Genomic DNA, 15,135 nt, shown 5'->3' with positions numbered 1-15,135 from the left:
AAATCGTATAAAATTTTCGTCTGAAGAGGAAAAAATTTCGCGAAAATTGCAAAATGGCGAAGGAGTCGTGTAAATGTAACGGACTCCGAAAACTTCCGAGAAGTTGCAAAATGGCGGAGGTTTCGGGTGACGCCGCTACACGCCGTGGTTTACTACGCTAATGATGCTTGCCTCACGTGGATTAATGACCGTTCCCCACGCTCTTCTTCCACCACTTGAAGAGACGTTCCAGATACTTCTCCGCTTTGATTCTAAGAGCCGCCTCTTTTTCTAAGAGCCGCCTCTTTTTCTAAGAGCCGCCTCTTTCATATATGGGTCTCTGGATCCTCCCGGATTTGGCGATCCTTGCACATGAGGACAAGTTTGCACCGTTGGGACCCGCAGGGTTGGAAGACTCGTATATGGGCCCGCTTCAATTCACGTCGCTGTTTTCGAATACCTTTTCGGAGAGTTTTGTGTTTTGGACACGATAAGTGCTACTGTGTTTTTGACTTTTTGTAAGTTTTTTTTGTCGAGGCGAGTTGTTTCGTTTGTATACCGTCTGGCAACAGTTGCAATGCCTTTTCCCTGTGTCTGCAGAAAGTCGTACGCGCTTGAAAGGAACCTGCGAGACCATCAGAGACGATTTATTATTATTATTTATTTAGATTGTAACAGTATTTATTGACTAGCTGCCCGCTACGGCTTCGCATGTTCTTTCAGGTAACCCAAAATATGTCCTTCGAAATGTCAAATTATCTTTTGTGATTGTTCGCTCGATCGAAATAACAAGGAAAGCCTAGAACAAGATTGAAATGCCCAGAAATTTTTGATTCTGTCGAACAATTATTTGAAACTTTTATCTGAATAAAGATTTTTAATTTCTTTTTGTTTTTCAGGGAATGGTGGAGAAGTGGTTAGTTCAAGTGGAGACCCTCATGATTCAATCACTTAAAGATATAACGAGAGATGCCATTTATGCATATCCCTCTATGGACAGGCCTGAATGGATAGTTTCATGGCCAGGTCAAGTGAGTGTGATAATAATGTGATTCATTCTATAATAGATATTACAAATACAAATGAAAAAAAAGGATATTCAGGGCGTCCAAGCATAATTTGCAATCCTTGGGGCTCCTGTGAAGAAATGGACTCTCGACTGAGAAGTACGAACACTGTCCCGAGAATTTCAACTTTTTTGATTCTTGCTCAGTCCGTGTAAATTTTTCGAAATCAAGAAAACAATTCAATTCCTTCAAAAATCAATTCATCAAGCCAATAATCATCATGGATGATTGTTCCTTTTCCTAGTACCTTTCCAGTCGTAAATTATTTAAGTCTGTCCCTTGCATTTCAATTTTTCACTTTTCTTGTGGATGTTTTTATATCCAAAATGAGTTTTTCGTTACACTAAGGTTCCTCTTTTATAAATATCCAGATAATTATACCATTCGACGTATAGGTCGGGTCTTGATTTATTATCGATTCAATGAGAATAAATCGTATAAGCAGTAAGATTTCGAAATAGATAGTTCGATTAAGAAATATTTTATGGAATCAGTTCTTATTTGGAGGGAATTCATTATAAATGAAATGATATGAAGTACAATATGTAATCAATTTCGATCCTGCGGTGAGATTCAACGAAGTTGTTTCGGTTCAAATGTACAAATAATTCACTATGGTTCACCTAGCGACGTTTAGACGTTTATTTGACTTCTTTTCAAGCTACAAAATTGAAAACTGAAAAAAAAATTCAGAGGAAAAATACTACTGATATTTGATTCTGGGAGAAGGAGTTCCTCGTATGCTGTTGAAATTTTCAACATTCTCGGTAGCTCTAAAGTAAAGCGCTGAACTAGTGATTCGGAGGTTACAGGTTCGAGTCCCGCTCGTGGAATTACTTTTTCCGGTATTGCATGCCATGATATTATTTCATTGTGAAATATATTATAATTATACAGTCAAGTAGTCTGGACTTTAGGAAATGGCACATGGTGCTAAAAATATCCAGACCATAAGTCTGTGGTGCTTTTCTGATGGTTCAATTCTGATATAAAAAGGTGTGAATGGAATAACTATTTTTATGTTTGCAGGTTGTTCAGTGTGTTAATTCAGTACAATGGACTACGGATGTAACTGAATCAATTCAGAAAGGTCTTTTAGATGAACAAATCGAAAAATGTACAGATCAGATTGAGCAGAGCGTCAGAATGGTTCAGGGAAAACTCGAAGAAGGAAATAGATTAACTGTTGAGGCGCTGATTGTGATAGATGTTCACGGTAAAGTATTTAATTCGCCATTATGAATTTAAAGCAAGCTTTAAATGATAGGCCAAAGCGAAGGAACTCGATTTTATCTCTATTCCATGAAAAATACCTACGAAATTCCAACCGCATTATCACTAGAAAATATAGTGCGTTATCAGATGATTAACTTATGCTGAGAAAATACTGAAAATAATGATGAGAAAAAGTAGGAGGCATCCCTCAGGGAAAAGCGCTAACAGTAGACACATCAGGCCCTCATCAGTACGGTGAGAAAGTGTTGGTGGGAAACAACAAACAAGTTGGTGCAGTCAACAGCAGAAGTCAGCTGCTCATTTTGTGGTTTCAGTAGGCAGACTCTATGGGCTACAGGGCAACAACCAACGTCCTGGACAATAGTCCTGGATGTCACGTAGCTATAGCTACCTACGTGGGGATGACGTTGGTTGTTGCCCTGTAGTCCATAGGGTCTGCCTAGTGAAACCACAATTGAGCGACTGATTTTTGTTATTGACTCCACTTGTTTGTTTGTTTCCTACCAAGTGTTGATGATTCCAACACTTTTTCACTGTACTGATCTACGGCTAGCGCTTCTCTCTGAGAAATGTTTCCTTATAGCCCAGGCAAATGAGTGCTCTAGCTCCTAAAAATTGCTCAAGAGCTGGAAATCGTTGTAACCCCTTTTGGGGGTCCTTTATAACGGGTATCGCAGTTTGCGACGGTTTCTTGGTTGTGCTTCAGATTTGAGAGCCGAAAAATAGCGGAATTTTCGTAATTTTTTCATTATTACGCTTATGACTCCAAAAGGACTCATTCTACATACAATTTTGTATTTTTTCAGTTTTTAGAACATTGAATTTAGCGTCTGATTGCTAATGTTTTGCAATCAAAACATCAGCAAAAACATAAATTCAGGATGCTTATCAAATCAAATATGATTTTTTTTTTAATTTTTCTGATAAAGAAGTTACCGATACACATACAGAGATGAAACACGAAATATAAATGATAAAAAGAAGTGGTTCTAATATAAACCCTTGTGGAACTTTACTGTGAAATAGCTGATGATTGATCGCTATTTTACATTATGTGGGTCTCTCTCAGCCAGCGATAAATTTATTGGCTGATTATATCAGGTCGAGATCTCAGGCTGTCAGAATTGATGGCACTTTGTCTTCGTTTTTCGGTTTAGATAGTGGAGTTCCACTAGGGTCTATATTAGAACCACTTCTTTTTATCATTTATATTTCGTCTTTCATCTCTGTATGTGTATCGGTAACTTCTTTCTTTTATGCAGATGATAGTCAGCTCAAATTGTCGTTTGAGCCTTGCGAATCATTACAGGTTGTAGTAGCCCTAAATTATGATCTGAATAATATCTACGAAATTTCAAAAAAGCATTGTCTTCGTTTGAATGCGAGTAAATCAGTATGTCAACTTTTTGGTCGTAGAAATGATAAAGTACGGTTATTGGAGATTTATGGCCGGGATGTTATCATGGATGGCAACAAAATCAGCTTTCTGGAGTTTACAAGTAATTTGGGTTTAACGGTCGATACTGATTTGCGTTTCAGTAGGCATATATCTAACTGCTTGTTGAAAGCTTATGCCAGTTTGAGGAATTTATATCAATTTAGAGGTATTCTGAGTAAATCCAGTAAAATTCTGCTGTGTGAGTCTACGGTACTGTCATATATGAACTATTGTGATGCTGTCTACGGTCCCTGCTTGACTGCTTTCGATAAGAATAGGATTCAGGTACTACAGAATTCTTGTCTGAGATTGATACACGGTCTACGGAAATATGATTCTGTGAGTTACACCCTTAATACTACCGGCTGGCTCAGTATGGAGCTCAGAAGACGTTTCCATTCATATGTTTTATTTTATAGAATCATCACTGAAAACTACTAATAAACCTTTACAATAGGATTACTTTCCGTTCTGCTGTGCACTCCATCAATATTCGCTCAAAACGCACCATCTCAATACCAAAACACCGAACCGACATGTTCACTAGATCGTACTCCTATCAAGTACCCAATTGCATGAATAGCCTAGACTTTGAGTAAAGAAACATTACACTTGATAAGTTTAAATTACATATTATGAATAATTTTCGGAACGACCCGTTTTATGCCTAGGCTAAAGACCGAATGGCTTTCCGGAAATATTTGTGACTGTTTATTTTGGCGTTTTCCTTTCATCTGCTTATTGAATTTTGAATCTGTGTGCTGTCTGAGATGGGATATTTCAAATTTTATTTCAATTTTACGGCAGGGTTTGGATTATATTATTGTTTTAGTGCTCATAGTAAAGAGTTTTGTTAGGTTTAGGAGGGTTAGATGGAAGAATAGACACATAGTTAAGGTTTAAGGTAGATTGTACGGTACTAGATAATATTCTCTACCTTATTTATGCGAGCTAAAACTCGCCCCCAATGGTGTAGTTCAATGTGCTTTCTATTTTTTTCTGAATAAAGACCTTTTTTATTATTATTTAATTTGATTGATTTTCGAAAAATCCAATAAGTTAATTCAATCCAGGACAATTAAATGGTGATGATTATTTTTTGAGTCGAAAACCTTGCCGTTAACTGGTTTGTAAAATTGGTTTACATGAACCCTATTTTATTACATACTCGTGAAAAATAAGCTATAATTAATAAAATTATTCTCAAACAGCACGTGATATCGTTAAAGAACTAGCAGAGAGAAAAGTGGAATCAACGGCAGATTTCAGCTGGATTTCACAATTGCGATACTACTGGAGAGATATGTATGTGGCTGTTTGTATGATTACAACAGAAGTCCTTTACGGATTCGAATATCTTGGAAACTTTGGTAGACTGGTTGTTACACCATTAACTGACAGATGTTACAGGTAATATTTTCTCGCTTCTAACCAAACCACAAATTATGTCACTTTCAATATCTCTTTATAGAACGTTAATGGGTGCTTTAAAACTGAATCTCGGAGGTGCTCCAGAAGGTCCAGCTGGAACTGGAAAAACTGAGACATGTAAGGATTTGGCGAAAGCTGTGGCCAAGAAGTGTGTCGTTTTCAACTGTTCGGACGGCTTGGACTATAAAGCGCTTGGGAAATTCTTCAAGGTAATCCAATAGCTTCCATCAAAAGATATATGGACACTCTCATCACTCCATCATATTTCCAAAAAAAACCACATCGATTCTTAATGTTGCTTTGAAAAACTGACTCCTTATGAGTTTAATATGGATAAGTTACTCATTTTCGGATAAACAAAATATGTCTCGATTTTCTCAAATTTGAGTCTGAAATAATACACATTTTACTCTACCGAAATGGGATGAATCAGCCGCTTCTACTCGTAAACATAAGGTCTTTAGTCTACCTGCTACGAAAAAATTTTTCTGGGCTACTGTTCCACTATTTTGATGCCTTAAGTGGTGAATCGACTCAGTTCTTTTGTCACATTCTTGAACTACTTCTATAGAACTACAGATGTTCTACAAATGTCTTCCAAAGTCAGGGACCCTATTCTCGACAGGTGATGTTTCAAAACGTATACGCACTTTTCGAATGTCACACGTTTTGGTATTCTTGACTCGTGAACTTGAAAACGTACACGTTCTTAGTGCGAATGCTTACTGCTGCGCTTTTTGGCATTCGTTTTGATAGTTTGACAATCTGAATGCCATAGAGATATATTCATAAGTTATATTTATTCTCCTGAGATAATGTAAGACGAAATAGTACAATTGTTATTAATGGATCTATTGGATTATGTGGAACAAATGGATCAGCGGAGATATACACAACGTGGAGATTTGAGTGAGAAACAATTCATTTGAATGTTTCTGGATATCCTAAAAGAATATGGGTGATGACACCTCTGGAAAATGAATCAGTGGAAGGAACTCCAAAATATTTATACAACAAAAAAAGTGAGAAATCAAAAGCCTGAAAGATATAATGGGGTTCTGAAGCTGTCTACTCAAGCATAGGGTTCTTCATTGTACTTCGTAGACAGCAAGTAACATTGTCAATGCTTGTGTAGTGCTCCATAATATTTGCATTGAAAATACAATGTACCGGAACGATGGTACCTACATCACAAGTTGATTTGGGAATATATGACTTCCTCATCGATAGTAGAGATCGAGTAGAAGTGAATAAGCAAAGGATAAATCCGGAATTGGCAGCAGGTCGAAAATTGAGATGCATTATTTTATTCGCAATCATCAAGCCGAGTAATTTGAAAATTTGTCAAACAATTCATCAATATATAATTTAATGATTTATATGAATTCTTTAATGTAAAATGTAACTTGTAAATTCTTAAAAAATCGTTACTATTTCATTTGTTCCAATTAACATGAACACAATTTCATGAAAATTTATGTAAAAAACATTCTAATAAATAACACGTAAATCAACCAAATACACAATATAAACATTTCTGCAGATATTATGAACATTCAATAAAGAAAAGAAAATTTAAGTCCCTTTATGTCTCTCAATAGATACTTTTTCAAAAATATCTATTATATTCACTTCTATTTTGGATAATTCGATTTCCATAGGAGTCCCGCAGCCTGTTTCTCTTCTTCCAATCTCTAGATGCACCCGGCATACAAGTATGTTACCAATTTCTGCCCATTTTCTTTATGCATCTTTGTAAATGAATTGATTAGACAATTTATCCTTTGGAAGATCCGCGCTATTTTTCAAAAACCCGATCAGAAAATATTTTTGACTATCAGTTATTTGAATTCCTCTTTTGATTTGCTGGAACATGTTTAAAGAGATTAGTGAACAATTTCTCTTCGAATTTTTTCTCCAATTTGAATTGACGGAACATAAATTGATGACATTTCATCTCATCTGTGAAATTTTACAATGATGCCGGCTCTTGGGAGTACACGTTTACGTTTAATGGAACGAACAGTTGTCAAGGATACCATTTTGGAAAACCGCTCGCACGTGTGCCACTCGTTCCTGAAACGTGTACGTCAAAAAGATCACTTGTCAAAAATACGGACCCTGGATCAGCATATTATAAACTGAAAAACTTGAATTTCTGTTGGAATTAAACGAGTAGATTTTTCAGCAATATTCTCCAAAATATTTGGAAATTTATATGTTGGAAAAAATTTGATTTTAGTTGTTCATAACTATGAGTTAGTTGAAAATACGTGAACATCTTTAAATATATTGTATTTTGTGATTAATTTTTGTTCAATAGGGTCTAGCTCAAGCGGGAGCATGGGCATGCTTCGATGAATTCAACAGGATAGAGTTGGAAGTACTTTCAGTTGTTGCTCAGCAAATTCTAAGTATTCAGATGGCAGTAGCAGCCAAGTTAAAGAAATTTGTTTTCGAGGGAACTGAAATAACATTGGATCCGACTTGTACTTGCTTCATAACGATGAATCCTGGGTAAGAAATGTCAGTATTTTCGAAAAAACACTTTGAAAAATAACAGATCTTCAATTCATATTTATAACTGAAGAAAATAAAAAAATTCGAGCACTGATTTGGCGTCAGCAGCTGCTGTTAATTGAATTGAATTGATTCATTAGGTAATCATATTTCATATTGTTTTTATTTTTCAGATATGCTGGACGCCAAGAGCTCCCTGATAATTTGAAAGTACTGTTCAGAACAGTGGCAATGATGGTTCCAGATTATGCTTTGATAGGAGAAATTTCTTTATATTCTTTCGGATTCGTAGATGCTAGCAGGTATGATAAATATTGCAGCAATATTCTACCATACTACATTCTACTATAATATGGAAACCACATCAAAATCAATATAAAGGTGTATTAGGTGTAGTAGAGAAATCCATTATTTTCATATGAAAAACAAGGCTTTGTATACCGTAGTTAGAAGGATCAGATTTAGGACAAATATGCGTCGTTTTGTTCAATAACTTGTGACAGTCGACTTTCACAAGCCTGTATGTATGCTGAAGCGAATTTTTCACCAGCAAAGTTATTCGTCATAGACAGGAACATATGGTTATCACTTGGTGCCAGGTGGATGCATAAGAACCTCCCAACAGTACCAACCAAGCTCCTGGAGCTTCTGGCGGGTAACGGGCCACTATCGATGTGTGTGGCCTGGCGTTGTCGTGATGGAACACAATTTCTCTCCTATTGGCCAAATCTAACCGCTTCTGGGCGAGTGCTTCCTTCCAGTCAGTACAATTTCAAGTCAACAGTTCTGCCGCAGGTGGGCAGCTCATTAAGGATAATTTCCTGCCAATCCTACCAAACACACAGCAAAACCTTCCTGGCCGTCAATCTTAGCATGGCCACCGTTTCCGCTGGCTAACCGCGTTGGGACTGGGGCCGTGTTCTCTTGATCCACTTTTCCTCAGCTTTCTTTTGAGAGTACCCTTATGCAAATGTTTTCAAAATATTTTTCGTGCAATATTTAGCTCTTGGGTAATCAAAACAATGTTTACATGACGGTCGGACTCGACCATCCATAATCTTATTGACATTTTCGACAATTGGCCTTCCAGTGCGTGGTGCATCTTCGACATCGAAATTACCGGAACGGAATCGACTAAACCAAAATTGAGCATGATTGACAGTTACAGTGTCAGGACCCTAAAGACTTTCAGCAGCCTGGTTTGCATTTTCGCCTTCATCGAAGAAAAACTTTGACGCGCGCTCAAACGAAACTGTATCAACTAATCACAAAAATGTCAGGAAAGTTTTTGTAGTACAAAATATCATCCTTCTAACGCCATCTATTGGAAAAATAATGGATTTCTTTTTCTACACCTAATATATTAATGGAGGAATAACACTCGACTACTTCTTAAAAGAAATCATTTTCATTTTATCATTATACGAACTTACTTTCGAATGTGCTACAAACACTCTAATTGTTTAATAAATAAAATAAATAATAAATAAATAAAGGTCCCTACTATTTCGTTTGTTTGTCATCTTAGGTTGAGTTATGCGGTACTGATGATCCCTAACAAGGGTGAAACCGGTATATCGCTACTCTCCCTCGATGACATGCATTCACCTTAGGTTACTTTCGATTGTGATTCCTACGTAATATCGTGGAAATCTTCTGTTTGACAATGGTTATGTTGATGGCATTTTTGCTGATACATTAACCAGATAGATAATTAATATCGTATGATATTATTACATACTTGGAAATTGTACTTCTTTTTCTTTTTCTTTTTGTATTTTCTTCACTCTACTTGTTGTTATATCTTGAGCAATGAGAATGGTGTCACAGCCTTAAACTAAGCAGTGGAGGATGTGGGGTATGAAATATACACCTGTAAATCTGAGGGGGCCGTAAGATATACCTACAAAATGGAAGTTTAAAATGACTCATGTTTAGGCCGATTTTAACTCTGAATTTACAGGAATTTAGAAGGACTATGAAATATTCACTAACAAAAAATTATTTTAGTGGCTTTTTAAGGAGAATGATCATTGTTTCCAACTCCAACATGCAAATTTTCAGCACAAAATTATAATTAGTTTTTCATAAACGTCTAATAGGCTATCGCGGTGTATAACCCTGTGTATACTGATGATACCTATGTATACACCTTCCTTCTCCATACTGGAGTATAGTGTGGTGACGTTGCCGTAGTGAGGTCGGTCTATATACTGATATAGACCGACCTCACTACGTCACCATACTAAACTCCAGTATGGAGATGGAAGGTGTATTTGGTAGAGATCACTGAGAGTCTAATTGATGATTTAATCAGTGATCTCAGGAAAAAAATATCGCAATTCTCAGAAACAGCATCTTCGAACTTGGCTCGAGAAAGCGTCGTCAAAGCATTTTCACACAATCAAATATGTTCCGAAACAACTAGGAAAATTTTCTGAAAAATTAAAAAATCCTGTATAGCTCACTAACAATTCTCGTTTGACCCCTAGTTGATTGGACTTAATTTATTGCAAATGATTTTTACTATAACCACACATCACCATCACTTTAATATTATAGAAATCTTTTTTATTCTAGTCTGGCCCAAAAGATTGTGCACACGTACAAACTGTGCTCAGAACAATTGTCGTCACAAAATCATTACGATTATGGCATGAGGGCTGTAAAATCTGTATTATTGGCTGCCGGTGCTTTGAAGAAAGCTTACCCAAATTCACCAGAGGCGCAGTTGGTTTTGAGGGCTATTATAGATGTCAACCTTCCAAAATTCTTAGCACAGGTGAGCCCAGTTTGAAATGTTCTAAAAGTTTCTAAAAATATTTATTAATCATATTCGTTAACAAAAATATTTTGTTCATTACAATGAATGTAATTAAATGAATCAGTAAGATTAAATGTTGGGCGGAAGAAATGAGACAGGGATAAGTATAACTAAAATAGATTATTTTATATAATTGAAATAATGTTTATTTTAACGCAATATTGATTACTATTATTATTGTGATATGATATGAATATGTACCTTAGAATACGTTTAAGAAAGATTATTAGTTATCAAATAGCAATTATTGAAATTAATTATATAACACAAACTGAATATTTTTATTCAAGGTTTATATGGAAAGCTATAATTAAAGATAAGTAAGCGATTAAATGATATAATGATATGTAATATAAATATATGAAAGTCCTACAAAAATTATATAATTATTTATATTTGAGGGTAATTTTAATTTGATTATAGTTAATGAAACAATTTACGATATATAAATGAAAATTTAATGTTTATAATTATCACGAATCAGTGATATTAGGTTTTGAATTAAAAAAAAAGGTTATGGTTATTTTATATATAATACTAATTAACTCAACGAAACTAAAAATATTTTTCAAGGTCATAACTTTTCACTCACCTTAGTGTTACTAAATATGATTATATGACACTATGTTATATTAATCACATTTCACTATAGGTTATTTGAATTGTTCATAAAGGTGAAGTGAAAAGGGATAAAAATTATTGGGTATCTTCATCAGGGGGAGGTGGGAACGGCTCCATTTCATTTGGGTGAAGAAGGAATGGATGTGGCTTCATTTGGGTGAAGTAGGAATAGATGTGGCTTCATTTGGGTGAAGTAGGAATAGATGTGGCTTCATTTAGGTGAAGTAAGATTGGAGATGTCTGGTTGAATGAGTCTTTTGATGTTTAGTTGCTATATGGAATATAAAAATATTTTTATTGAAGAAGGGAAAAAGCAAGTAATTTTTACCAGTCGGAATATTTTGTCATCCGTTTTGTCTATGCAAAATGTACATTTAAAATAGAATATGCTGATAGCAGATGCATTCCTTATTTCTGTTCTGGTATATAAACTAAAAACATAATATAAAAATAAAATAATCTGGATCTTCCAGGATATTTTCGATGAAAAGTAAGGGAAAAAAACTAATATTGAATTATTCTCACCATAACTTGTGTTCTGTTGTATTGTGGTCGTTTCCTCGAGTCCAATTGGTTATATTTTATATAAATCATATAATATTATCGTGGAAAGTTAACTCATTGAACATGGTTGACGAAACAAAAAATTTCATGTTATGAATGTTATATTCAATTTAAATTATGTTTAAATTTGAAGTAATTTATTTATTTGCGCTATAGGACAATATTATATTTCTACACATTTATGATTTATTGGCTCTTGTGATAGATGGTTGTTTATTCTATGGTCTTTAGAATGTTGTCGAAAACTATATTTTTGGTATGAATGTTGTTTGAGAATTTCGAATTTCAGCAGTTTACCCTGATGTTTAGTCTGCTCTACTTTAACCTTCACGGCGTTCCAATTGCGAGCTCTTGAAAATGCAACATAAAGTTGGCCATGGGAAAACACAGGACTACCAAGGTAAATGCCTACTTGGTTAAATGTTTGACCCTGAGCTTTATTGATTGTGAGTGCGAAACAAACTTTCAGTGGGAATTGTCTCCTCTTTAAAGTAATGGGGATCGTTTTATCTGAAGAGGTTAGATCCATTCTGGGGATGAAAGTTATTCTTCCGATGAAACGACCATTTACAATTTTTGCTGTTATTAGGGCATCGGTTACAGATAACACCAGTAGTCTTGTACCGTTAATTAATCCATCGTTCAAATTTAAATTTCGTAAAAGAATAACTGGTACGCCTACTTTTATTTTAAACTCGTGGAGGGGCATTCCACTGGGTGTTATGCTATTCAAATATTCTAACTGAAAGTTCGCTATTTCATCTTCGTCTCCAGAAGCAACACTATCGCTACTTCGAAGTGTGATTAGTGGTCCGGGAAACGATTCAAGCATAACATCATTCAATCTATTACAATGCTCGTTCTTTGGGCAAAGAATAGCACGTGAAGCTAATTGTTCAGCCGTTAATGAATCGGGATGACCGAAGACGTCTTCTGTAATATTATTCGTTAAACAATGTTCCGATAAACGAACAGAATCAACTGAATTATCTATTACTTTCTCGTTTAAAGTACCTTGGCCGAGTTCTTCTAGCCATTTAGCGAATTCGTCTTCTCCCGTCTCTATACGCATATTGATCTTCAGTTTCAATACTTTGAAATGAATCCAGGCCTTACAATTGGTGAAATAGAGTTCAATTTGTCTAACCCTGCCAGCTGCTACGGGGAGTAACTGCTTGACGTCTCCTCTAAGAAGAATACAAACACCACCGAATGGACGACAGTCTTTACGAACATCTTGGAGTAGTCTGTCTACAGCGTCCAACACGTGACAGCTGGCCATAGAAAGTTAGTTTTTTAAAACGGTCGCTTCTTCTGCTTGTGCCGTAATGCTTGATCGTGTGTCTGCATCCACATCCAGAGGTAACCTGAATGTTGTTTTTAAGTAACAGGGCTGCAATGCCTGTAAAAGCAACAGCGATGGCTGAAATATCCCTTGATTGGCAAAAATTCAATATGGTGTTATAAAGATGAGTTTTTCCCGTTCCACCGCTACCTTGTAAGTAGAAATACCTTTCTGACGAAAAGTTCGATTCCATCGCTCTAATGACTCTATCGAAAATATCACGCTGATCTGTATTTAACGCATCTAGATTAAAGCCGCTATAAATGTCGGTACTCAAAGCATCAGATTCAAATTTATCGTCATCTACTATAACATTGGTGGTTTGACATTCCGGTAAATTAAAATCATTTAAAGTTTTACCCAAAAAACGTAATATGGTTTCGATGCCGCGTAATGAACAATTTTCCGCGTCTTCTAAAGAAAGTCCTCTTCTACGAAAATCATCACACATATGACATTTGAAGGCGGTCCAAAGGGCTAAAGGGTCTCCAACTTCACAATAGCATAGCATGTATGCAAATAATTTTCGCATGCACCTTGGCATGTTGACCAAAGCAGCATGTTCTAATGTTCGTACCCACTCGTCGTCGGATGCGATCAATAGCCTTATTCGGGCCGCCTCCTGAAATGTAGGATATACGATTCCATTATATGTGCGGAGATCTTCGAAGGATTTTGGTCCGCAAACGTATTGCAGCAGAACTCGCAGATGGAATTTTTCAACGTATTTAGGACTTATTGTGTACATTCGGGTGACGATTGGGTTGGCATATTTTCGTTTGTTCCAATGGCCATCTTTCCAAACATAATGAATGGGAATATCGCAATAACGGTATTTTCGCGCATTTTGATCGTTTATATTAAGTTCGAAAAAGGCTTCAAGTCGGGAAAGTTTATTTTTTTGTTTCGCTATGGCCGCTTCTTCTTGGCCTTCTTCAAAATGAACTGACCGTTCTCCTGGCAAGTGAACCGGTAGTTGTATTACCGAAGGCGTATTACCGTGGGTTGTAAACAATAATAATCTGTAAGCTGCTTCGCCTGCTGAAAGGTATCGCGAATCGATATAAGCTTTTATTTCGTCAAATATTAATTCATTCTTCGCTCGTAGAACAGCGGCATCTGGTCCTTTGTTAATGTATTTGAACACATATTTGACGGCTCCTACGCTAGTTACAACCTCGACGTTGATGTGCGAGTTATATTTCTGTGATAGATATGGATTATAAGGGACTATGTCCCTATTATCTACAATGAACGTTTTGTTATTTTTTACTAACGTGGCTGTGCGACCATCATTTCGTCTTCTATAGATAGGCCGTCTTCGATCAATGATGGTGTTTTCAGAGAACTCTTTAGGGTAGCTTTTAGTGCACAAACCGTCTTCCATACATGGAGAATTCGGATTACGATCGCCACAGGGTCCGTGAATCATAGAGGTCGTAACAATGTCAAAAAGGCGTGTATTGGTAGCTGGTAACTCGGCGCAGATGAGCTTGTCTACATCATCGGGTTCTCGTAATTTATCCGTATCTGACAAAAACAAAAGCCAATGCAAGTGCGGTAAACCGCGTTTCTGGAATTCTATCACCTATACATTTTTGTGCACACTAGATTTTTGTGCAATTTTCAGAAAGCTTAATTTTTCCTGATTTCAAAAATGTATAACATCGTATGATTCGTATCAAAATAATAAACAGAAAATGGTCAAAAACCTTTTTTTACTCAATAGTCTAAATATTTCTATGGTTTCAACTGTTGATGAGCCTTTCTATAACAAGAGCAGTGTCCTTCCGTCAATCTGATTATTTCTATGCTTTTCACTTATTCCTACAAAATTCGAATCTATATTTATTTTATACAAATACTTTCGAAAAGATAAACGAACTTGGAAAAAGTTTCCTAGGTAGCTTGAACACAGTTTCAAATATTCATCTATTGAAATATCGAGAAGAGGTGTCGACTGTGCATTGTGCAATTGTTGTCATTATTAGGTTAAATATTATTTCTTGTTTGTCCCTTCGTAATTAAAATGTTGAGTTCAATCATATATGCATTGTTTCATATGCTGTTTAAAATGGATTGGTACTTGTGCGTATTGATTCTGGAGACC

At 35.9% G+C, this 15,135-nt stretch overlaps 2 protein-coding genes across 3 annotated transcripts in view; one reads left to right on the top strand and one right to left on the bottom strand.

Moving 5' to 3' along the window:
* Positions 1–15,135, top strand: part of LOC123681653 (dynein axonemal heavy chain 3) — a 134,611-nt gene that overhangs the window by 42,909 nt on the left and 76,567 nt on the right. The window contains exons 18-24 of the mRNA XM_045619881.1: positions 879–1,010; positions 2,076–2,262; positions 4,932–5,130; positions 5,192–5,360; positions 7,475–7,668; positions 7,845–7,973; positions 10,252–10,453. Coding sequence (XP_045475837.1) covers positions 879–1,010; positions 2,076–2,262; positions 4,932–5,130; positions 5,192–5,360; positions 7,475–7,668; positions 7,845–7,973; positions 10,252–10,453 — 1,212 coding nt within the window. The remainder of the gene's footprint in view (positions 1–878; positions 1,011–2,075; positions 2,263–4,931; positions 5,131–5,191; positions 5,361–7,474; positions 7,669–7,844; positions 7,974–10,251; positions 10,454–15,135) is intronic.
* On the bottom strand, positions 11,010–12,967 carry LOC123681654 (ATP-dependent DNA helicase PIF1-like). Of its 2 annotated transcripts, XM_045619882.1 has the most exons (3): positions 11,642–12,967; positions 11,445–11,547; positions 11,010–11,387 (listed from the first exon to the last, which is right to left on the bottom strand). In XM_045619882.1, exon 1 carries the CDS (start codon positions 12,960–12,962, stop codon positions 11,844–11,846), a length of 1,119 nt encoding a protein of 372 aa, XP_045475838.1. In that variant the 5' UTR covers positions 12,963–12,967; the 3' UTR covers positions 11,010–11,387; positions 11,445–11,547; positions 11,642–11,843. The 2 variants fall into 2 exon arrangements, with proteins under 2 accessions (XP_045475838.1, XP_045475840.1); XM_045619884.1 differs by lacking the exon at positions 11,445–11,547.

Source organism: Harmonia axyridis, chromosome 6, assembly GCF_914767665.1.
Source record: "Harmonia axyridis chromosome 6, icHarAxyr1.1, whole genome shotgun sequence".
NCBI classification, from domain to species: domain Eukaryota; kingdom Metazoa; phylum Arthropoda; class Insecta; order Coleoptera; family Coccinellidae; genus Harmonia; species Harmonia axyridis.
This window is presented reverse-complemented; position numbering and strand designations above follow the sequence as displayed.